The 26618-nt window shown below is 37.7% G+C and overlaps 1 protein-coding gene across 1 annotated transcript in view; it reads right to left on the reverse strand.

The window, feature by feature from the left end:
- LOC138715523 (max-interacting protein 1-like) overlaps nucleotides 1-26618 on the reverse strand; it is a 258359-nt gene that overhangs the window by 116731 nt on the left and 115010 nt on the right. Inside the window, exon 2 of the mRNA XM_069848588.1 lies at nucleotides 22006-22213. Within this exon, the coding sequence (XP_069704689.1) occupies nucleotides 22006-22213 (208 nt within the window). The remainder of the gene's footprint in view (nucleotides 1-22005; nucleotides 22214-26618) is intronic.

The following is a 26618-nucleotide window of genomic DNA, read 5'->3' on the forward strand; positions in this document are numbered from 1 at the left end:
CAAGTTACCTGGTTGAGGTAATTTTAACGGAATTGTCCCTTTTTTTAGCCTCTTGTCTCCTGTCCCAAGAAAAGTATGCTCGGGACGCCAAATGTCCCTTTTTTTTTAATGGCGCCTCGTTTTCCTAAATTATTGTTAAAATATTTCCCTTTTTTATTTTATTATGAAATACAGAGATATTAGTTTTACAAACATAATTCAAATTGTAAGTTTCGTGTTAGGAATATCTGGCACCAATGCATCATCAGAAAGAGTTTTTTCACTGTTGAATTCAATTTGGTCTGACGAAAGGAATCAGTTCTCAGTTAAAACCATAAAGACCATCTTAATTACAAAATTCAATTTAAAAAAAAAATGTGTCTTACATGGACTTCTATAGTTTCCTGACGGAAAGACGAACACTTCTAGAGCAAATTCACTCATCAAAGAAATATGATGCAGATTGTATAGTTGATCTTCATGGAAAATGTTAAAATAGTTAAAAGGTAATGAGGAAAAAATTTTGTTATGAAACGAATTTAGAATACAGTGACATGGATATAGTATAAGGTCCAATTAACCTGAAGTATTTTTAAACAGATAAGCTAACGTAATTAATCCAGACTAGTACTTTCTTATTGGCTTTTAAGGAACCCGGAGGTTCATTGCCGCCCTCACATAAGCCCGCCATTGGTCCCTATCCTGAGGAAGATTAATCCAGTCTCTATCATCATATCCCACCTCCCTCAAATCCATTTTAATATTAACTTATCTTCCCATCTACATCTCGGCCTTCTCAAAGGTCTTTTTCCCTCCGGCCTCCCAACTAACATTCTATATGCATTACTGGATTCGCCCATACGTGCTATATGCCCTGCCATCTCAAACGTCTGGAGTTAATGTTCCGAATTATGTCAGGTGAAGAATACAATGCGTGAAGTAATCCTGACTAGTTGCAATATAAAAAATTGTCAACAATGATTTAAGCCAAGTATCCATGCTATTCTATTATGTAATAGTAATAATAATAATACTAAACTGCCCCCCATTGAGGGTAGCCCTTACGGACTCAGTATATCCTAAAAAAAAATTATTACAGATATGTAAACATAGATATTAAATTTTAAAGAAGGGAAACAAAGAAAAGGGCGTGAAAAATTACAATTGCTATTAATGTGGCATCATGTGATTAATTAGGATTTGGCAGCATTTTTTAACACAATTATCACAATGTCATCCCTCAGAGATGTTGGCAGAGCAAACTGCCGTAGAAATTCTTCGAAAAAAGCTGGTATAGTCCCTCGAGCACCTATGAGCAAGCCGAATACTTCAACGTGAATTAAGGCATATTTCAGCTTGAAATAGTTGACTGTAGGCTCATAGATCGACTTCTTCTCAAGGTGGACCTCGGCTGACTGATGACATTCTACTTCAAAACGTATCGTGGGGTCCACAATGATGCCCTGTTTAGTGTCAGCATTGTACGCTAAAATATCTACTCGTCTCGTTGACCCATTTTCAGCTAGACAGGAGATTTCTTCTTCTACTGTTCAGCTCTTATTTCTTAATGCGGCAGCAATTTTGGATCTTACAAGATGATGTCTAGAGTTCCTCAAGAGCAATCCCTGCTCACAGAATCCCAAGACGTGTGCCTAGTTATTGTAAACAGCGTAATATGTATTACTTTAAAATAAATAAAACTCGATATTATTGCTCATTGACATTATACAGGGACATTATTTTAATTTTACTAACATTTTTAATATTAAACTGGCTATACCTTTGAATTAACGGATCGAGAACCGGAAACACCGTTTGCTACCCCCTTCCACTACTGGAGTTCGATGATACTGGCGTAAAATACAAACAAATCACTTTACTAGGTATAGGAGGGAAGAAAAGTAGTTCATCCATTTACGTAAACTAGGAAATATCGCAATTTTGAGTTTGATAATTTTCATTAGGTTTTTGTTTAATCAAAATACAGTACTGTATTAACAATAAGTGTTTTTACTCACGAAATGAGCTATCCATGCGAATGCATTCATTATGCAGTGCATATTATACCGTCTACAGCACATTAGCGTACAATATAGAGAATGAAGTTAAACTGAAAAATAATCATACTGTAATATGGATATTTAAACACATTTTTGAAAATGGTGGCCGTTCATTTCGATACAGGCTTCAGTTCTTTTGTGCATATTAACGCACTATAGACTATTGCATCTAATTCCAATTATTATCAGTTTCGTCCTCCGTACTAGTAACTCATGTTGAAATAATTCTGTACCTACTCTATAAAAGAGTACCTTACGTACTGTAAATTCAATCTTCACTTCTGCCCGACCCGCACAGATAAAATTATTCAGACATGCTATCTACTGTCCATCCAAGTGGTTATGTCGCAGGATCGTAGAAAGGGGGAAAAATCACGTGACAGTTAATTACTCAACAAGGCCCTTTTATTTAAGTTATTTTAAACAGTTGTATAATATTAAGTACACGTCCAATTCCTAACAGAAATTATTGTTTTTAGAAAAGAGCTAAGACAGCCCAGTCACTAGCCCTTACAGAGGGGCAAGCAGAAGCAAGTGGGGGAAAATCGAGATGCGACGTAGGCAAACGGACGACAGTACCTGTGCGAAAATATGATTCAATATTGAAAGCTCTTTCGTCACTGGAAAACGCGAACATATTTCTGAAACACACTATACTCACTAAGTCACTGCGGTCTTGGTTCTGTGTGCAGATCAGTTGGAACGTCACTAGTAGAAGGGTTGGGAGTGAAGTACATTCAAAAACTCAGGTACAACAAAAATTGAAGTAAAAATAAAATGATGTCCCTGTATAAACATAAGTAATAATGAATGTTTAGATAAAATGTAGATTCATATCAACTTCAGTAAGTGTCCCTTTTTTTATTTTGGAAATTTGATCACCCTACCTTAGAACCATTCCCAACACGAGCCACTAATGTCACTACGTCATCGATTAGTGCGGCGTTTCAGTGAAATGAATACGGGGGAAAAAAAAGCTCGCACAAAAGGGTAGTCTATGATCCGGAAGACAACACCATTTCAATGCGAGACAGACAGACAATCGGAGTGGGAGAGCGAATGGCTACAGCGACGAAATGTCACAGCGTCCCTCTCGCTTGTTGAATGTCATCTCACCCCAGCGTAATAAAATAAATAATATGGCGCTGCCGCGACTTCTGCTAACACGGTAATGACAGGGAGGGTCGCCCGTACCTGACAGGACCTTATTAGAAAATTGCCGCCGCCTGGGGGCCCACCCTCGACTCAAGTTAGGGCGTATCATGAATATTCCAGGAATAATTGATTATGCATGCACACGTGAGGAACACCCCGCGCTCTTAAGGGGTCGCGGCCCCAACAGGGGCCTGGCGGCACACACGGCTAAATCTGTGACTCCTTTTCTATTTCAATTAATAATAATAATAATAATAATAATAATAATAATAATAATAATAATAATAGCAATAATATATTTATTTAATCTGGCAGAGCTAAGGCCAGTAGGCCTTCTCTTCCGCCCAGCCAGACTCTAATTCTAATTGAATACAATTGTTTACATACTGGCTGTTCATTTCAAAGTGTGTCATGACGTCACTGTTGTTGGGTCACCGATATGAAGCGAGTTTCAGCTTATATGTTAGAGAAGTTGCCTATTATTTAAGGCGTTCTTCAATCTGAACTTGAGAACGTGTACGGTATAACTTGAACGTCGTAGCAACAGATGGCGGTCTGTACGGTCTGTGTGCTACCATAACCTCTTTCGAACTGTGTTTTGCGCCGGCAAGTCGTACGCAGGGTATTTGTTATCATCGGTAACATTCCACAACACAAATCAAATGCTCCGTGTCCATCTTGACCGTCGAAGTTAATGTCAACAAATACGTAAAGTAATCGTCTTAACCCTCTCCCCATAACCCGACAGTACGTATTTCCAAACAGTTCACATTCCTGCCACTACCGGCGTTACCGTACGTATCGGTACGTACTCTTCAGATTGAACGCCGTACTTGCTAGGCAACTTCTCTGCCTCTTAGGTTATACACCTCTGCGGAAGTGTAGGAAGATTGAATTCTCTAGGCTCATCGGCTAGCCACATGACGGCATACAGCGAGCCATGACACATTTTGAACTGAACACCCAGTAGTTATTACATTAATATCTAGACCATAAAACAACATGAAAATAATGAAAGTTGGAGAAGTAATGTTAGTGTGACAATAATAAACATTGGTAAGAAATAGTTATAATAATAATAATAATAATAATAATAGGCCTAATAATAATAATAATAAATAATAATAATAATGAGAAACCTGAAACAGCTATTACTGTTAACAAGAATTGTTAGAAAAATATTTCGTTGGCCTATTCTTAAATTGGTTTGATGTCTGACAGTCCCTGACATTACAGGGAATTCCATAGCCGAGGAACAGCCACAGTGAAAGAAGATGAATATGAGGATGTTCGGTGGGAGGGAATGGATAATATTGAGGAGTGTTGTGATCGTGTGTCTAGGTTATGATGGGTGGATAAATTTTGAAAACCAGACGCAAGATAGACAGGAGTGGAGAAATGTAACATGTGAAAGAGAAGGGAAAGACAGTGGATTTTCCTACGATCTTCTAGACGGAGCCAGGACAATATTTGGAGGGATGGTGTTACGTGATCAGCCCGGCGAATATTGCAGACGAAACGGACGCACATATTATGAAAACGTTGTAGTCTCTGCGCCGAAGTAACGCTTAGGTCAGTAAGCAGAATATCACAGTAATCGCAAACGAATGGATTACAGACAATAATTCAAATTCCACTTACTCGTATACTACCAGACGGTGTGGTTCAAGTCGTAGCATGTTCTTTTTTTTTAGTTGGTTATTTAACGACGCTGTATCAACTACGAGGTTATTTAGCGTCTATGAGATTGGTGATATCGAGATTACCTGGCGTTCACCTTACGGTTGGGGAAAACCTCGGAAAAAACCCAACCAGGTAATCAGCCCAAGCGGGGATCGAACCCGCGCCCGAGTGCACTTTCAGATCGGCAGACAAGCGCCTTAACCGACTGAGCCACGCCGGTGGCAAGGTTGTGCCTGCGTAAGTCTAGGGGGCCCGGGTTTCGACTCAAAGCAGGAAGCTGAAATTCATACATTTTTCATACGGACAGGGTCCTCTACAGGGTGAATATAAATTCAACCGACAAACTATGTTCACTGATAGGAGACATAATTTAAAGTATTCTGAAGTAGTAAACCACGTGCCGAAAACCCTTTGTTTCTTGGCGAAATTGTCTAGGAAAGAATCTGATAATAATATTACTCTTGTCTCATCTCAGTCCACTACCCAAACATTACAGCACATTTTCAATATGATGTACATAGGCACCTCAACAATGTTTTTCGTGATAGATGGATTGGGCGTGGTGGTCCATTATCCTCGTCTGCTAAGTCACCTGATCTAGTCATTAGATTTTATATATGGGGTAATATAAAGACCGAAGTTTATCGTACTTGGTGAACAATTGATTTCTGACCATTGGGTTCCTATCTCTAATTGTATACGGTGTTCGCAGTTTCCACTTGGTCCAACTCGGTCACAACGATGTTTCTCTGTTACACATTTTCGTTACATCCAACGCCGAAATGTGACCTCTCAGGAACGATCGGATAGACGTAATTCTACATCAAAACGTTCAAGTAAAGCGAAATACACATTCACAATTGTGAATATACAAGGGGCAATCAATAAGTTTCAGGACTGCCCTGAATGTAGGCAGCACACAGGACACAGTTAATGGAGAAGTTATCTTGAATCAGGCAAACGCCTGCAATCTATACTAAATGCGTTACTTGAAAGGCAGAGAAGAAGACTAGCCATGAGGCGTATTTGGAGAGACTCCAAGAAAAATCGAAATAAATTCGTGACATATTTGTACAAAATCACGTGTAGAATCTCAATTCTTAAAGACAGTTTGACGCTGTTTGATTGACTCAACAGGCATGGAAGCAATGATCTTCAGTGGAATGCGCATGTATGTTTAACGGTACAATAAATACAAGCGCAGTTCGGAATATATTGATTGCACCTTGTAATTGACGTTCCGTATGAAATCGTTATAACATATTTATTTTTCCAAAACGTGCAATTGGTGTAGTTCACTTAATGTTATATAAATCTAGCATGCAAATTAATTAAAAATGTTTTGTTTTAAATTCAGGACATTAAATAACAATTGCTTAACAGTTTATGACTCCTGGCATACACAGCTGGAACTATAATTCGTTGCGATTTTGAATCTCTCAAAATAACTGTCGAATTTGCTATAGACTGATACAAACTGTGTTAATAGAAAGCTTGGTTGCATTTAGATTCTAACCTATGATAAATTGTTGGAAACTACAACCATTTTGTTAAATCTCACATTGCGCTGCGAATATAATGGTCATTCAAAAATCTGTTTATGTACTCCTGTATCTTTTGACAACTGCGTTATAATAATAATAATAATAATAGTAATAATAATAATAACATTATTAATAATAATAATAATAATAATAATAATAGACGTGAATGACGGGTAGAGCAGTGGTGTATTAAATTCGGACTTGATGTGATAAATATTCTCTACCTCTGCCTTAAGAAACAATATTCAGATAATAAACATAATTTATATTTACCGGCAATTCTTCATTTCCATTTATTTACTTACTTACAATTGGCTTTTAAGGAACCCGCAGGTTCATTGCCGCCCTCACATAAGCCCGCCATCGGTCCCTATCCTTTACAAGATTAATCCAGTCTCTATCATCATATCCCACCTCCCTCAAATCCATTTTAATATTATCCTCCCATCTACGTCTTGGCCTCCCTAAAGGTCTTTTCGCCTCCGGTCTCCCAAATAACACTCATATGCATTTCTGGATTCGCCCATACGTACTAGAGACTGTGTGATGTATCTTGTCTCACTGTGAAAAGAGAGATAAAGGAGATATGTCTTACTTCGTCTGTGTTGTTATGGCGATGGGGGAGTGGAGCGGTGCCGTCCATCCATCCAGTGTCGGAAGCGTCCAGTTGATAAATTCTGTAGCGCAAAATAAAATTACACAATATCTCTCTTTGTACTGTGTAGTTCCGTCACTGAGCTTACCTTTCAAGAAATTGAGTTCCGGTAGCCTGTACAATAACAAGGTTTTGAAAGGAATACTGAAAATTTACAACCCTCCCATAATCTCCACCCTCATTTGAAGGGACTTGGTTTTATTGCTACTGAGACAAGATATACCGTTTTTTATAATGCCCTGCCCATCTCAAACGCCTGGATTTAATGTTCCTAATTATGTCAGGTGAAGAATACAATGCGTACAGTTCTGTGTTGTGTAACTTTCTCCATTCTCCTGTAACTTCATCTCTCTTAGTCCCAAATATTTTCCTAAGCACCTTATTCTCAAACACCCTTAATCTATGTTCCTCTCTCAAAGTGAGAGTCCAAGTTTCACAACCATAAAGAACAACCGGTAATATAACTGTTTTATAAATTCTAACTTTCAGATTTTTTGACGGCAGACTGGATGATAAAGGCTTCTCAACCGAATAATAACAGGCATTTCCCATATTTATTCTGTGTTTAATTCCCTCCCGAGTATAATTTATATTTGTTACTGTTGCTCCCAGGTATTTGAATTCTTCCACCTCTTCAAAGGATAAATGTCCAATTTTATATTTCCATTTCGCACAATATTCTGGTCACGAGACATAATAATATACTTTGTGTTTTCGGTATTTACTTCCAAACCTGTCTCTTTACTTGCTTCAAGTAAAATTCCCGCATTTTCCCTAATCGTTTGTGGATTTTCTCCTAACACAATTCACGTCATCCGCATAGACAAGCAGCTGATGTAACCCGTTCAATTCCAAATCCTCTCTGTTTTCCTGGACTTTCCTAATGGCATATTCTAGAGCAAAGTTAAAAAGTAAAGGTGATAGTGCATCTCCTTGCTTTAGCCCACAGTGAATTGGAAACGCATCTGACAGAAACTGACCTATACGGACTCTGCTGTATGTTTCACTGAGACACATTTTAATTAATCGAACTAGTTTCTTGGGAATACCAAATTCAATAAATATATCATATAAAACTTCTCTCTTAACCGAGTCATATGCCTTTTTGAAATCTATGAACAATCTATGAATAATAATAATAATAATAATAATAATAATAATAATAATAATAATAATAAACATCATCACAATGTTAGAACAGTGTTTATTAAAAACGAAGGGCCAAGTTTCATTTCCTACTTTTGAGCTGCGAAACAACAGGCTGACGCTGAAAATGTTCGATATTTCAAAGCATGCATTCACAGTGGCCGGGTTAACAAGTTGTATGTTCTGCGCTCGTGACCACCGATTTTCCTCTGCTATAAAGAATTCATTTAATGAGGCCCACGTGCTACATTAGTTATTAAATGTGCCGATGAATGCGTAGATTACGCGATGTGCCTGGTCTACCCTTACATTTTTTATCCACCCTCTGATGTCCAGTAAGATAATTCCGGTGTACTTTCCTCCCCCGAGAGATATACTATGTTCAATTATTTTTACAGAACATCGTTCACCTCGCCAACTAAGCTTGTACTATTTCTTTCTAAAGGATTTTACACTCATTTTTTTGCTTTTTAATCTTTCTCGTGGTACGAAGACCGAAAGAATTTCTGCGACGTAAAATTTCCATGCACTCGCATGACTTAGAATTATAGAAGCTGTAATTAAGGCTGGAATGTACGTGCTGTAACGTGTATTTTTAATCTCCATCCGTTTTCTATACTAGCGTTAAAAATGTGTTCCGCACGTGAGCCCATTCTCTATATAAGAAAAGTAGCTATTAGCTTTGTTCGTAGTACAGTAAGAAACGTTGCCACTGATCAGACGCATACGTATATCCATTTTCGCGTTCGTAGTGGCGAAGATGATAGTTGCTGACTATTAATTTGTTGTTAGTACAATGTTTTCAAACCATCATTTAACCGTTGTAACCGTTTATTTATTTATTTATTTATTTATTTATTTATTTATTTATTTATTCTGATGTAGTTAAGGCCATCAGGCCTTCTCTTCCATACCACCAGAAATACAAATACAATAATAGAAATAAAAAGGAACAAATACACTATAAACAAAGTAAAGCCACACAATAGTAATATGTGTTACAAGAGCGGTACCGGTATGTTGAAGTTTTCATGTTCGAGGAAAAGTTTGAAAAAGCGAAACGTAGTTGAGCTTTTTTAATTTCCGAGAATTGAAAGAAAACATACCGCTCGTGTATCGTACATTATTTTGTGCGAAGATCGTTTATTACATACCTGAAAGAGGAATTTCTAATTAGTTGCAATGATATCTCCATCTTGGTTTCTATTCAATGACGGAAAATTTGCAAAACAAAAATATCTATCTTCAACATTGTTGCTTTAAAATGGTTTCTGTGTTTACTATACTCCAGCAGGCCGTGATATACGTCTGTCTTTTTTTCCCCCAGTCTATACATGCGAACTTAAAACAAACGGCAAAGTTATGCAATGATTTAGAGTTTACTTAATTTTTGCAAATATTTAAAAACAATAATTAACAGTGCAATTTAGGTGAAATTGCAGTGGTAAGTTTCCAATTTATAATTATTACTATATTGAACGTCTCTAAAAATAATATGTTAAAAGCCTAAAACAGTAAAATCAATATGTCACTTAAGCGGTAAGAAGAAGGAAATTGTTATGTGTGTTAGGTTGGGAATACTGAATGTGGAATTTTACACTTTCCGCGGATTGGTTTTGTGCGGAAACCAAGCAAATACGCACGATCTCGCACAAAAATATACGCAGGTTGCAGTCACACAAACTTTAAATGAGTGATTAAGTATCATAACTAATTGTATCCTAACTAACTAACATAGGCCTAAACAAGAAACTTGCAATTTTAATCTAGAGTAAAAAAAACACAAATCAACACTTCTAGCAATACCTAAAAAGCATTAAATAAGATAAAATTTTCGAATTTAATTTTGAATTGTAATAAAGTCCAGCAGTCCCTGACGTCTTTAGGTAACGAATTCCAGAGGCGAGGTATTTCTACAGTATAGGAGGATGAGTGTAACGATGTTCTATGATGAGGGATAGAAAGAAGTGCTTGATGCCGGTTTCGAAGAGTTGTGAGAAATTGAAAGCGCGATAGCAGATAATTAGGAGTAGAAGTATGCATGATTCTAAATAGAAGAGACAGTGAATCTATTGTTCTTCGTTCCTTCAGACGCACCCATGAAAGTAACTGAAGGGAAGGTGTTATATGGTCAAATTTACGAGTATTGCAGATGAATCGTGTGCACACATTATGAACACGTTGTAGTCTCTCAGCTAAGAGTGAACTTACACTAGTTAGCAAGGAATCGCAATAATCAGTAGAGAAAAATTTTAGTCAGAACATGTGCGAGCAAATCCACAGGTTAGTTAAAAGTCCAGCATCACCTAAATAACTTTTGAAGCATGTGGTTCAGTGACATTAAACTTGGTATGTGGGGATAACCATATACTAAGAACTCAATAATGGTATTACCGAGTTTTTTCTACTTCAGGTTTAACCGGAAGTAACTCCAACTCTCTTATTTTAAATGGAACACGCAACATATATTTTTATTTCTGAATAATGCTCATTAAGAGCTTTTCAAAAAGTATCCACACTTGATACTTCTGTACAAATTCAGCGGGATCGATCCCGGCCCAGGTCGATGGCATTTAAGTGTGCTTAAATGCGACAGGCTCATGTCACTAGATTTAGTGGCATGTAAAAGAACTCCTGCGGGACAAAATTCCGGCACACCGGCGACGTTGATATAACCTCGGTAGTTGCGAGCGTCGTTAAATAAAATTAATTTTAAATTTATTTAATCATTTTTTTCAGTACTCTTTTTTATGTCATTCTTGTATTAAAACAATGAAAGATAGTTTGTTTCTGTGGCCAGATCGCAACTCACCAACATTTATTTACCACACGGTGCAAAGGACATCAGTCTGTGTTTGATAGAGAGGAAAAAATATTTTATATATTCATATTTATACGCGAAATTCCTGTTAACAACCCTACCCAGTACCTTGAATTGAATTAAATTTACGGGTGGGGGCACTATGGCCCAGCGCTGCGACCTGTCTATTGCGCTAACCCTCAAGCTAGGCGCCTTACCAAACTCACACCGGCTGACTACACTAAGGTTCGCTGCGTACCCAGGTGTCGAGCAGGCAACCCCCCTCGTCCCTAGGCCAGCCCCCTTCGTGAGTCGCCAGCCAGAGATCGGGGAATGCTATGGAATGATGACGAAATGGAGAAATGGTGACGCAATGATGTAAATGCCTAATATTGGGAAAAACGGGAGAACCCCGAGAAAAACCCCAAATGCGACCTTGTCCGCCACAAGTGTCACTATGGATTTCCTGACTGGGACTCGAACCCTGGCCGCCTGCGTGACAGGTCCGAGGTCTGACCACTTAAACTCCGCAGAGGTCAACCCAGTACCCTTAAATTCAACTAATTGTACTCTCATCCTTATAATGGCTAACAATCTTTATTATTAGCGGTGAAGTGTATCGAATATCAGTATTCTTTATCGGTACTTACAGGTTATATATCTGTAAAGACTACGTCAACTAGGACTTACTAAAGGTAATTAATTTGAAATTGTACTAAGAAACATTATGAAGCCACAGGAAAGAAACAATTTTACTGAAAAGTATCTCTGATTAACAATAGGATAACCTTTTAATGGCACTGCGCAAAGTTGCTAGGATGAGGACAAAGTATGCAGTTGTTTATTATACACAAGGACGTGTTCGATGTTGTCTGGTAATCAAAATACTGGTATTGGTTCTAGGGATGAATTTTACAGCTAATATTGCCTCGAACCTGTCGATACAAAACTCTATGTTTCAGGTTTCTTCCGAAGAAAGCCAATCATAATTTTCCTTACTGTGTGTACTTAAAAATATTGTATTCATTGTGTGCTTTGTACTGCACTATTTTATTACTACTATTATTATTATTACTATTAGGCCTGTTATTATTATTATTGTTATTATCATTATTTTTATTATTACTATTCTTATTTATTATTATTATCATTATTATTATTATTATTATTATTATTATTATTATTATTATCAATAATTGTCTTATTTTTTTATACTTTGTATACCTCATGTATTTTTGACCTGCTGTTCACATTTTATTATGTTTTTTTCTTTCTTTCTCTATGTTATATATTATGTCTGATTTCTTCTTACTTGTTTACATTTTATTATTATTATTATCTTGTTCAGTTTTGTGTGTAAAATTGTAGTGTACTTTGTAAATTTGTAGTGTTTTTGTAACGCAGTTTTTACTCCTGGTTGAGTGTAAGAGAAGGCCGTATGGCCTTAACTCTGCCAGGTTAAATAAATCATTATTATTATTATATTAAATCGCCTTTTCAGAAAAATTAATACTGAAAAAAGGGGGGGGCATGTAACGTCTATACAGGAATGCAAAAACGAGCAAAAATTGTATTAATATTTATTTTGCTTGAAATATCTCAAAGAATAACCCCTGAAATTAATGACATTACTTACGGTTCGCCCTGTATATGCTAACTCCCCTTGTGTATACGAATAGACTCGTTCACATTGTTGACTTCATCGCATATGATATATGCATTTCCATGGGGACCGATGTCGAATGACACCAGTATAATTTCCGTTCCACTAAATGCTTTCATGGTCCCGCGCCGTGGCCTAAGGCATCCTGCCTAGCACTCGCGTTACGGAATGCGAGCTGGTTCGAGTCCTCATGAGGGAAGAAATTTTCTCATAAAATTTCGGCCAGTGTATGGGACCGGTATCCACCCAGCATCGTGATGAACTTGGGGAGTTACGATAGTAGCAAAATCCGGTTGCGAAAGCCAGCTATAACGGCTGGGGGGATCATCGTGCAAACCTTACGATACCTCCATTCTTGTTGGATGATCGTCCACCTCTGCTTTGGTATATAACGTGAGGCCAGCACCCGGCTGGTTGGTCTGTGCTCTTCAAGGACTATGACGCTACGGATTATAATTATTATTAAATTTATTTATTTATTATTTTGCTAATAATTGTAACATAAAATATAATATATACAGAAAAACTTTAGCTCGCCCCTGAAAGAGTAGAACTCGTGCTCAGGGGCGGATTCCTGAATTGAAATTAATAATTATACAATACAATGTTTTATGTCTACTGTGCAATTATAGTATATAAATTTAAATTTACAATTTTTCAATTTTCATAAAATCCATACATATATTTTTTTTAATTTAATACTAGAACTATTAGAATTGACAAGATTAGGATATTTAAATATAAATTTGTTATATATTCTTGGGCCTAAATTACTACTATGATTAAATACTGTAACAGTGTTGCATTTTGGTTCAAACAATCTTAAAGAATTCATACCTTTTGTTTCATAACTATGAGGATACAATTGAAAATTATTTCGATTTTTATGTGTGAATTTTATTAATACAATATAATAAATTTGTCTTACGTTAAGTACATTAATGTCTAGAAATAAATTTTGAGATGGAAAATCAATAGGTTTATGAAGACATATTTCAATTATTTTCTTCTGTGATAAATAAAGTGGATAGAAATTGGATTTAAATGAGCTACCCCATCCTATAATTCCATACATAATTACCGATTGAAATAGAGTTAAATATATTGTACGTAATAAACTTATTGACAAGTAATTCCTCAATAAAACAAAATAATATACTATTTTACGTAATTTATTACAAAGGTAATTAATGTGTTGGTTCCATTTTAAATTATTATCGAAAATTATGCCTAAATACTTAACTTCAGAGGACTCTACATGTCAAAAACGTAACTACGGCCATTTTGAAACCGCCTCTATTTTTAATTTGTTACGGAAGCATGTTTAAGAAAGAAGTATTGCTGTAAAGCCTGTTTGGCTCAGGTATTAATATCCTTTCAGGCTGCGAGTTGCGTACAGAAATGCGATGAGACCACGAATGTGCGTACAGCAGATGACACTTGACAAGCTGCGGCTAGTGAGATCAGCCTCAGAGCGAGTATTCTATTTAGGAACTGGCACGTTTAAATTTCCATGACATTGCCAGTTATGCAACTCTTGACACTGGCTGCATGCCAGATAGTTTCGAAGGCCACGGAGGGCGTGTTTTGCACGGCCTCTTCAATTGGTTCCCCCCATCTATCTAATTTCGTGGACCCACTTGGTCCAGATTTATACGACAGACGACAATTACCTTCCTCTCCCCTCTAGTCACACAGAACAAAGAGTCTCAAATGTTATCAATGCTGAAATTCTGCAATCGGGCTCAAGAGTGAATTTGTAACTGCGCAGTTAGGTCTCAATTGCATTTCGGGAGATATCATGCGAATCCAGTCGTATTGGTCTCGCAAGCACGGATTACCGACGGAAGGAATGCGAATCAAACACTGCGATAAGGAAGAGCGGGCGAGAGGAAAGGTCACGAGATAACTTGATTGATATTCAAGAGTACATTCGGAAGAGAAATGACATCGATAGAATCAGTCTTGCGTTGTAATCAGTGTTGCCAACTGGACGGATATTCCGTCAAAACTGACGGAATGTCAATGCAGCGGACGGGAAAAAAAATGGCTTTGACGGGTGACGGATTATCTGGCGGAAATTACGATTTATATCGTCTTTTGACTTTTTTAGTTACTGTCATTTTTAATTGTTTAAATTTTGGGGAAGCGTAGACCAACCCAGTACAACTGCAGATCTAAAGGCAGATGATGTGGATTATTATTATTATTATTATTATTATTATTATTATTATTTTAATCAATATTGGTAAGGAAGTTGCGTTAATATTTGATTTTATTTGTATATAGATATATTGAGTGGGCCTTAAACTTTTTTTTTAATTTTGACGGATTCTGACGGATTTCCACATTTTCCTTCTCATTCCTTCCCATTTTCCTCCGCATTCCTTCACACTTTTTCTTCTTTTTGTTTCTAATTTTTCTCCTTTCTTTCTCATTTTCCTCATTTTTCCCCCATTTCCTCCTCATTCCTTCCCATTTTCAAAATTCCTTTCCATTTTCCTCCTCATTTTTTCCCAATTCCTCATTCCTTCCCATTTTCCTCATTGCTTCCATTTTCCTCCACATTTCTTTCCATTTTCTTCCTCATTTCTTTCCATTTTCCTTCTCTTTCTTTATAATTTTCTCCCTCATTTTTTCGCATTTCCTCCTCATTTTTTCCCATTTCCTACTGATTCCTTCCCATTTTCTTCCGCATTCTTTCCCTTAGACTGACAGGGATACGATTTATGTGTTGGCAACACTGGTTGTAATAGTTACATTACGACTTTAGTTTGTTCCATTGCACGTGAATACGTGTCTTGTATCGCACGGTATTATTATTTCATTCTTAAACATATGTTGCGCGTTTAATTAGCTTCGAATTTTTCTCTTGCTACGTTCTTTATTTCCACAGCAATGTCCTCATCTGTTCATCTTCTTGGAAGAGACAGTACTTCCATCGGCCCGCACCTCTTCCCCCTCGGCGTGCCTACATACAAACGTCAAAACAGACAGCAACGCCATCATTATAAATAAATAAATAAATAAATCTAGCCTGCTAGATCCCGTAAGGGCAAGGGCCTCCTGATTGACAGGGCTTGGCTCAGGAGACTTCACTCGTTAGGTGAGCCGATCCTAAGGAGTGTGCTATGTACACAAACACTTGTAAGATTCGCACCACACTACACACTGAGGACGGTGGCTTCTAGATTTCTCCATAGCTGTCTGTCTCTTGTACTGCTCGTCCAATGTGGTCCTGCCTTCTTCTTGAAGAAATCGGCCCATCTAGTCGTCTGGCGTCCCAATCTTCATCTGCAGATCTTGGGATCCCACAATGTCAGTCTGTGCGTCCATCGTCTGTGGTCCATCCTTACCACGTGCCCTCACCATTTCCACTTCAGGCTTTCGGCGGTGTTTAGGACGTCTTTCATGCCGGTACGGTTGCGTAGCTCCTCGTTCCTTGCTTTGTTCCTCAGAGAAAGTTGCAGGATTTTTCTTTCCATACAGCGTTGGCAGGTTTGAAGCATACGCTTCTGTTTGGTTGCTTTTCGGTAATCGTTTCTTGCGCGAGCTATAGCTGGCTACACTATTCATTTCGGATGCGATGTGTTGCACATGCAGCAGGGTCTTTTACGATGGCACGTTTGATGAAGACAGCAATAAAAAAAACTCAGGAAACCAACGCAGCTTCAATAAACACTAACAACCCACTTCCCAGCTATTGCACTTAGAGCATGATTTAGGAATTGGCATCTAACAATTGCCCTAAAATGTGATTTGTAATCTTAACAAGTACCCCGTAAAACCTCCCAGACCGTGAACAAGTTGCGCTGAATACAATGCAATGGGTGAAACATTTCGCACGCGTAGAAATAAGCGTTATCTCTACCTTGACGAAATTTTAAAATCAGTCTTTAACCAGGTGTGAAGGAGCGCAGCTTGCGTGCATTACAATCACGAAATTCTAAGCCGTGACTAAAATCTGCGTCTCCGGTGGTTGCAGAAATTTTTATTTTTTTTTAGTAGGTTATTTTACGACGCTTTATCAACAACTTAGGTTATTTAGCGTCTGAATGAGATGAAGGTGATAATGCCGGTGAAATGAGTCTGGGGTCCAACATCGATAGTTACCCAGCATTTGCTCATATTGGGTTGAGGGAAAACCCCAGAAAAAACCTCAACCAGGTAACTTGCCCCGACCCGGAATCGAATCCGGGCCACCTGGTTTCGCGGCTAGACGTACTAACCGTTACTCCACAGGTGTGGACGGTTGCAGAAAAGTTAGGGGCTAGAAACAGGCACTCTTGTGGGTAAGGACGAATTACTGAATTCAAAGAGAGGGGTAATGGGAGGAGAAATTTAAAAGGTACACGAAAACGCGTCCTTGCAAAGCGAGTTCGGAGCTGAGAGAAACTTAATAATATGTGAGCTCCAAGCCTGTTGGGCACTTGTCTCACTCCGGGTTACGCTGCTCCACTGAAGGAGTTCTAGAAAATGTTGAAGAGGAAAAGCCGAAAATGGACGTAACCTCTTAGGTACAACATACGGGGGGGGGGATGCGCTCGAAAAGCTGACTATAGGATGGAGAAAGAAATGGCGCAGGTGTAAGCCTGCAGATTGTAAGGAATTTTGTCCTTTCGCAATGCAAGTGGAGTCGAGTAAACTCGCTCGTGTAACAGGTGTGATGTTCGATGGCTATGGCCGCCGGAATAAACGCCGCGAGTTTCTCTGAATTTGGGCTCTCGGATGCGTCGGGATAAGTTGTGTTCGGGTCATTTAACGTTGTAAAACGTTGACTACACAGTGGATTTTCCATTTTGGGGAAAATGTGCTGATATAATGGATATGAACCACTGTCACTGTAACACACTTCACATTAGCTAACGCTGTTCGCATGACCACGAGCGTAGAATAATCGATTATAAATTAACATTATATAAGGATCCTTACTTACTTACTTACTTACTGGCTTTTAAGGAACCCGGAGGTTCATTGTCGCCCTCACATAAGCCCGCCATTGGTCCCTATCCTGAGCAAGATTAATCCAGTCTCTACCATCATATCCCGCCTCCCTCAAATCCATTTTAACATTATCTTCCCATCTACGTCTCGGCCTCCCCAAAGGTCTTTTCCCCTCCGGCCTCCCAACTAACACTCTATATCCATTTCTGGATTCGCACATACGTGCTACATGTCCTACCCATCTCAAACGTGTGGATTTTATCATATACTTTGTCTTTTCGGGATTTACTTCCAACCCTATCGCTTTACTTGCTTCAAGTAGAATTTCCGGGTTTTCCATAATCGTTTGTGGATTTTCTCCTAACATATTCACGTCATCCGCATAGACAAGAAGCTGATGTAACCCGTTCAATTCCAAACCCTCTGTGTTATCCTGAACTTTCCTAATGGCATATTCTAGAGCGAAGTTAAAAAGTAAAGGTGATAGTGCATCTCCCTGCTTTAGCCAGCAGTGAATTGGAAAAGCATCAGATAGAAAGTGGCCTATACGGACTCTGCTGTAAGTTTCACTAAGACACATTTTATTTAATGGAACTAGTTTCTTGGGAATACCAAATTCAATAAGAATATCATATAAAACTTCTCTCTTAACCCAGTCATACGCCTTTTTGAAATCTATGAATAACTGATGCACTGTACTCTTATACTCCCATTTTTCCTCCAATATCTGTCGAATACAAAAAAATCTGACCAATGTCGATCTATTACGCCTAAAACCACACTGATGATCCCCAATAATTTCATCTACATATGGAGTTAATCTTTTCAAAAGGATATTCGATAAAATGTTGTACGACGTAAGGATCCTACGTCCGCAAAGGGAGGGGAAGAAGACACTATGATCGATGGCTTCTTCAGTATAAGATTTTTTTGGCGCTATTTAGAGTTCTGATTACAGCTCTGTCTAACTTTGGGGCAGTCTTGGATATTTACACGCTCTTCAATGCTGATATCATGGACTTCGGCCACTATCACCATGACACACTTTACATTAGCTAACGTTGTTCTCAAGACCACGCGCGTCAACTATATCAATGAACAATATTAAACGATCTTATGTCCACAAACGCAGGACAGAAGCATGGGAAGAAGTCACTATGGTTGATAATTCCTTCAGTATATTATGATTTCTATGCCTACAGTTGGGTAACATTGGACCAGACTGGATATTTAGACCTATGCTCCTGAAATGCTCATATGATGAACTTCTTTCACTATCCTTATAACACATTTCATATTATTATCTGTAAATTTCGAACTGTACAGACGTACAAAAGTATAAACCACGTACAAATCACTGAACTGAAGCACTGGTAATTCCGACTGTTCCAGCTGACTTTAGCTGAGAAGAATGGTCCAAGACTGGGGTAAGTACACGTGGAAAATGCGGTCCACTGCTTGACCCTGAGCCGCCAGTTCGAAATGCACAGATTAGGGTTGCCAACCCTCCCGTATTTCCCAGAATCTCCCGTATTTTACCCCTAATTTTTAACAAACTCCCGGTTTCCGTAGTATTATTCTTTTGTAGCATTTTTCTTCCTTATTTTTGCATAATACAAACAAATTTATTCTAAACATTTGATTTTGGCGTGTATGATAATGATTTATATGATGAATTTTGTTTTTCAAGAGATGCATTGCAATGTGCAGTCTTTGTAGAAGGTAATGCTTGCCAAAAATGGGTTTTAGTGCACAATCGTTTAAAATCAAACCATGTTAATGTTATAAATTTAAAAAAAAAAACTGGTGACTTTTGTTCTAAGTTTACCAATCTTACGTTGTTGGTTACGAAAAGAGGAGAAGAGATATTGCGATGGAAACTCATGAACGGCCTCAAATTTCACAATTCGGTTGTTTCATTTTCACTATAGAATGTACAGAGTCTTCACAAAAAGGCGCACCACTTTTCTTCTTCTTCTTCTTCTTCCGCCCCGTTTTGCCGTTAGGCGTTGGGTTCACCTCGCTCCGCCCAGACTCTCCAGGATTCCCGGTCCCTGCTCATTTTCTTCATTTTTGCCAATGTCTTGCCTCTCTTTCTTCCTATTCTTACCACTGTATCTTCCCAGTTTATCCTTGGCCATCCCCTACCTCTTCTTGCCTCCACTCTCATTTCCATTACTTGCTTAACCTTCCCTTCTTCCGTCATCGTGTTTGCATGTCCAAACCATTTTAGTTGTTTTTGACGCAACACTTTTAAATGGTTATATTTCAGCTGATACTTTAGATAAATTTGTGATTTTTGTATTAAAATGTTCCTGAAATCTGGGAATTCGATGTGAAAAGAGTTTCAATATGAGACCTTCAAACAGCTCTTACAAAGAGGATGTTTTATCTCGTGAACAATAATTGGGCAGATGTTCGAAACAGCAGCACAGCACATCTAAACAAAGAGCGGCAAACTGTAGTCTAATTCAACTATTTCGCGAGACAAAATCTGTCTCAAAATACTCTTAATTTAAGCCTAGCTACCGAAGTGTAGAATAAAGTAGTTTTTTGGTAACTGAATGGAATAATTTGTCAATTTTCTATGTGAAATTTTGTCGATTTCCTAATCTCCCGTATTTTCTTAAAAAAAGTTGGCAACCCTAGCACAGATAATAGCTAACATTTTCGTATGACCACGCGCGTACATTACTCGCTTATTAACAGTGAACAGTATAAAAGGATCCTATGCCCACAAACCCAGAACAAGGTCAGGGGAAGAAATCTTCTTCAGTTCTACGATTTTCGGCGTTCCGATTACAGTTCTGCATAACTTGGAGAAGAGTGCATATTCACACGCTCTTAGAAGCTGACATGATGGGCTTCGGTCACTACAGCATTATAATAACACACTTCATATTAGCTACTGTTATTGCAAGTTATCTTGAACCTTACATCCCCTAAGTCTGTCTTTCGAACTGCTCGGTACGGCATGTACTCATCAACGTAAAGTCACGGCAAGGATGCCCTTCCCTCGGGTAACGTGACTCTTTTCAGAAAACATTGGTTATTTCAGTTTACGGCTCTCTACTGCAAAAGAACTTGGTTCAATACAGGCATCATCATCTCACGATACTCCGGTTTTGCGAGGAGAACATGGTTTCGTAGCAGGGTTTAATTAACCTGTAATGAGTAAGTATTTAAATATAATCGTGTGTACACTCCTCCTCTCTCATCCGGGCTGGGGACCGGCAATGGCGGAGTTACTACAGCTATGTCTATATATTATATAGGCCTACATGACATACCTACAGCTGATATGTACATATTCTTATAACAATATTTTACAGGCTTATTTGTAGAATTTACATTAATTTACAATTATACACAATCCATATCGCTATCATTGCTATCGTCATCGTCATCGTCATCGTCTTCAACGCTTGGTCCAAAATTAATTATTACTTCGACAATGGCATCATTCATTCGGAATTATCTTCTTAACCGTAGGTACTACTTTCTGAACAAGGTAGAATTCTTCGATTGTATCCCGAATGACATGTTGATCGAAGTCGTCCACTTTAACTTTACACAAGTCCTAAATCTGGAATGAAATAATATGTTTTGCAGAACTATAACAAAATAGTAACTTACAATAGTCATTCATTATTTCGCTCACAGTAGGCCTACACACACTATTGTACAGTACATAACTATTATAGCAATAATTTCTAAACATTACATACCTATTCTTTCCCGGAGTAGTGTGAGGTTCATTCGGTTGTAATTCAATATTATTCTTAATTCTCTTCACGGAACTAATATTTTTGCCAGAGTATTTAGCCGCTCTCTCATATTCCTTATCAATAGGTTTCAGCAAACATTTGTTTAATTTTTCCTCCTCGCAACAATATTTGCGATAATTTCTCTTTCTCCGCTGTGGATAACAGCGTTACTTCCTTCTCCGCGGTGGTGTCATTTCACCATAATTACTACCCTGTGGTTGCTGCTTCATGTTAACATTACTGGTACGCAGTGAAGGAAATAGTTGTATGTTTTTTTTACAAGAGATTATGATGCCGAACATGCGCAAACAACTCAGTTGGCTCCACCCACGTTACGCACTTCCTTCCCTCTGCCCCTCTGACCCCGCTCAGGAAGTTCAAGATAACTTGCAATAACAGTAACATTGTTCGTATGACGACTAATGTATACGAATACCTTATTATCGATTATACGTTTGAAAGTGGTAAGTTTACACGTTACACAATAGAATACGGTATGAGGTACAAAAATACAGCAGACTTCCTCGGCCGTCAATTGAAGTTGCATTTGTAGCTAGGTATCAAAATCGGTTAGGCAGATGTCAAAGATGTTGAAATGCAGAGTCCTACCTGACTCGGAAATGGACGAGGGTGACCCCGACGACGACGAGGAGGAGTTTGTACTGGAGATGGTGGAGGTGCTGCATTCTGAAACAGAGCGTCGCTTGGAAAGCGCGTTGTGCGCGTTCAACTGTTCCAGCCTTCGCCTCAGGTAGCGGTGTTCCCGGTGCAGGTGCTCTTTGTGCACCGCGTGCTTCCTTTCCCGGTCCTCCAAGTTCTGCAACAAAACACGTTTCATTTCATTAAGTCAAACAATTCTCTAGCTATCTTAAAATACTGATTTAATGCAATCAAAAAATATCATCATAACAGCTAAACTATAGTTATAAACGAGCAAACGACACCCCTCTCTGGCAAAACAAAATAATAAATAAATAAATAAATAAATAAATAAATAAATAAATAAATAAATAATAATAATAATAATATCGCTGGATTTGAAAGCGTTAGCCAATTGTAGCTAATGGCTCAATCCCGTATTCACTATTGATGTGTTCTTAAAAAGATAATACAGTTGTCTTTCCAATGTTGTCAACTGTTGCCAAACATCACCAAGCAGGTAAAATCACAATGTTATGTACCGAAATAATAATAATAATAATAATAATAAATAAAACAATTAATAATATTAATAATAATAATAATAAAATTAATAATAATAATAATAATAATAATATCGCTGGATTTGAAAGCGTTAGCCAATTCTAGCTAATGGCTCAATCCCGTCTTCACTATTGATGTGTTCCTAAAAAGCTAATATGGTTGTCTTTTCAATGTTGCCAACTGTTACCAGACATCACCAAGCAGGTAAAATCACAATGTTATGTACGGAAATAATAATAATAATAATAATAATAATAATAATAATAATAATAATAATAAATAATAATAATAATAATAATATCGCTGGATTTGAAAGCGTTAGCCAATTGTAGCTAATGGCTCAATCCCGTATTCACTATTGATGTGTTCTTAAAAAGATAATACAGTTGTCTTTCCAATGTTGTCAACTGTTGCCAAACATCACCAAGCAGGTAAAATCACAATGTTATGTACCGAAATAATAATAATAAAAATAATAATAATAATAATAATAATAATAATAATAATAATAATAATAAAGAAAACAATTAATAATATTAATAATAAAATTAATAATAATAATAATAAAATTAATAATAATAATAATAATAATAATAATAATAATATCGCTGGATTTGAAAGCGTTAGCCAATTGTAGCTAATGGCTCAATCCCGTCTTCACTATTGATGTGTTCCTAAAAAGCTGATATGGTTGTCTTTTCAATGTTGCCAACTGTTACCAGACATCACCAAGCAGGTAAAATCACAATGTTATGTACGGAAATAATAATAATAATAATAATAATAATAATAATAATAATAATAATAATAATAATAATAATAATATCGCTGGATTTGAAAGCGTTAGCCAATTTTATTGTAACTAATGGCTCAATCCCGTCTTCACTATTGATGTGTTCTTAAAAAGCTAATATGGTTGTCTTTTCAATGTTGCCAACTGTTACCAGACATCAAGCAGTTAAATTTAAGCAGTTTCATAGTATAATAACGTTATATCGGCATTACAATATAACTATGCAGCTGCACACTTTCCTTTTACTCTCGCCACGAACACGACAATGCGATAAAACAATATCCGACTTCCACAAGGTGTTCAAGAACAAACTTCAGAAAAGATTTACCAACAAGTGTTTTAAAAAACAAATTTCACTGTAAAATGAAAATAAAAAAAAAGAATGGAAAGAAAAAAGGAAGAGAAAGAGAGAGAGAAAATGCCGCACCCTGGAAATTGCTGCCCTAGACAACTGCCTAGGTTGCCTAGGCCTAAATTCGGCACTGTCGGTATGAATTCTAGGGTTAAGCAGTGCTGCAAATATTCAAGAAACAAAATATCATACCGGTCTGACAGAACTGTATTTCGGGTCGGTTATAACTACTGTCATCCTCTGAGGAGTTTAGTGCTGAGAGGAATGCGGTTCCGACTAGTCTAGCGCGGTACTGGAGTTGGAGGGGACAGTGACAGCGGCAGTCTGGAAGGAAGTACAATCATACTGAAAACATTCGCCAAATTTACGAGAGCAGTATTTATTTCATTTTATTTTATTTATTTTATTGGGTTATTTTACGACGCTGTATCAACATCTCAGGTTATTTAGCGTCTGAATGAAATGAAGGTGATAATGCCGGTGAAATGAGTTCGGGGTCCAGCACCGAATGTTACCCAGCATTTGCTCCTATTGGGTTGAGGAAAAATCCCGGAGAAAACCTCAACCAGGTAACTTGCCCCGACTGGGATTCGAACCCGGGCCACCCGGTTTCGCGGCCAGATGCGCTGACCGTTACTCCACAGGTGTGGACTTCACAGGTCATGTTTAGTTTAAATTAGTTTTAAATGAAATGTTACAATTCAGAAAACAATAAATTACTGGAATCAAAATACATGCATCTTACTTAGGAATTATAAAGATTTCCTTCGCACTTTCTTCACAGAGAAAGCATTGATGATGTCATCAAAGTCGATCTGACGAAGTACATCAGACTCGATGCAAAGAAATATATTCAAACTTATTCAATGTTGAAACAAAATTTATTTCTGAAAGAGAAGTTTATTTTTAAAAACTGGTTTTGTTGGTGGTATAATTATTACGAGTACTTCTTACTTCGATACGAAGTATAAAGTAAATTGAAAAATTAACTCCAACTCTTTGCGGAATAAACCTTTCATATCGAATTATACAGGGTGATTCATTATTACGTGTAAATGCTTTGTGTGTGTAATGTAGAGGTGAAACTAAGACTAAAACGTTCTATACAACTTTTTCTCAAAACATTTAAATTCCAGAGTTAACGCCATTTTGCTTGGAATTTTGCTCCCCCCCCCCCCAAAAAAAAAAGATAACACACCAAATGTAAACTAATTATCAATTTCGTACAGTGCATTTGGACTTCAATACAAAAACAACCAAAGTCACTAAACTCATATCCTCGGCAGTCCACTTATGCACGTTTTGTGATCTAAAACTAAACACAGTATAGAATGTAAAGCAATTTCTTCTAGACTTTACACATTTGCACAATTCTTAGTGTTATGCCTGTTCAAAGTGCTGTCCCTCAACATAAATACATACCTGTGCTCGCCGCCTTAGTGATCTCTGAACGTTACATAGCCCGTTCAACTTATTACGAACAGTTCCACACGCATGTTCAGTTCGCTGTTATAGTACTTCTACGTTAGGCATAGACTAGCGACTTCAGGCGGCCCCAAAGGTAGAAGTCCAGGGTTGAGGAAAAATCACGGAAAGAATCTCAACCAGGTAACTTGCCTCGACCGGGATTCGAACCCGGGCCACCTGGTTTCGCGGCCAGACGTGCTGACCGTTACTCCACAGGTGTGGACAGCAGTAGTTTTCTAACGTATTTTTGGCGAGATAGAGATACAATCATTCGTATCAGAGAAGGAAAGTATTGTAGAAAATTTTATTTATTTATTATTTATTTTGGTGAAGTTAAGGCCATCACACCACCAGAAACACAAATACAATAAAATAAATAAAAAGAAAATCATAATACAACTACAAAAATATAAATGAAAAGAAGAATCATACTATAAAATTTAGTGATTAGTAGAATTGAATTAAATTTGTAAAGTAATCAATTTAAATAAACTGTACTGCTGAACTCACTTGAGAATTATAACTACTTGATTTTGTATTTTAAGATATCACCAACAAAAGATTTTCGCATGACATTATAGGAATCTGTTTTTCACGATATCAAACACAAATATTCTAAAATTCCAATAGAATAAAACCAAAAATTGTCCACAGCATGCTTCCTTAAAAATGACTTGTAACGGTGAAATATTTAATGAGTAATTCATATAATATTAACATAGCTAACATCAGGGAGAAGACTGAAGACTGCATATTTTTGGACGATTAATACTTCCCACTCCGCTCGGCTCGGCTTGGCTGTAGCAACAAAAGAATCTACCTGCAACCCCCCCGCACCGATGGCAAGAATACCTCAGGTCCCAGCGCTAAACTCGTCGGAGGAAGACAGTAGCTGTTCTATGCCAAAGCATCTGTCAGGAATCGAATAACAGTGGCGGCTGATTGACTGAGGCAAGTGAGGCCGGGCCTCAGTCACTTGGCTTAACAGAAATCAAATTTTGTGTTTTTATATAATGTATTAGTTATTTGAATGAAGTATCGCTGTAGAAGCATTTTAAAACTTTGTGATGTATATAGACCTGTTTTGCAGTAAAATTTACTCCTGAGGCCAGAATCGCTCGTGCCGGATCTGGTTGTGGTGTATATAGACCTGTTTTGCAGTAAAATTTGTTCCTGAGGCCAGAATCGTTCGTGCCGGGTCTGTCTTCTGAATTTCCTGTATTTTCGCGGGGTTTGAGCTTGCGCTTAAAACGTTGTAGCCGAGGCACAATTCGTCTGGCCTCGTGGCCTGGTCAGGTTTCACTCCTCACATCCATGGGCCGGCCTCAAGGGTAGAGTGGGGTGGGAATAGCAATGGTGACTTGTCTTCCTATATAGGTCATAAATAACACAAATTCCAGCTCTTTG

Source organism: Periplaneta americana, chromosome 1 (genome assembly GCF_040183065.1).
Source record: "Periplaneta americana isolate PAMFEO1 chromosome 1, P.americana_PAMFEO1_priV1, whole genome shotgun sequence".
NCBI classification, from domain to species: Eukaryota; Metazoa; Arthropoda; class Insecta; order Blattodea; family Blattidae; genus Periplaneta; species Periplaneta americana.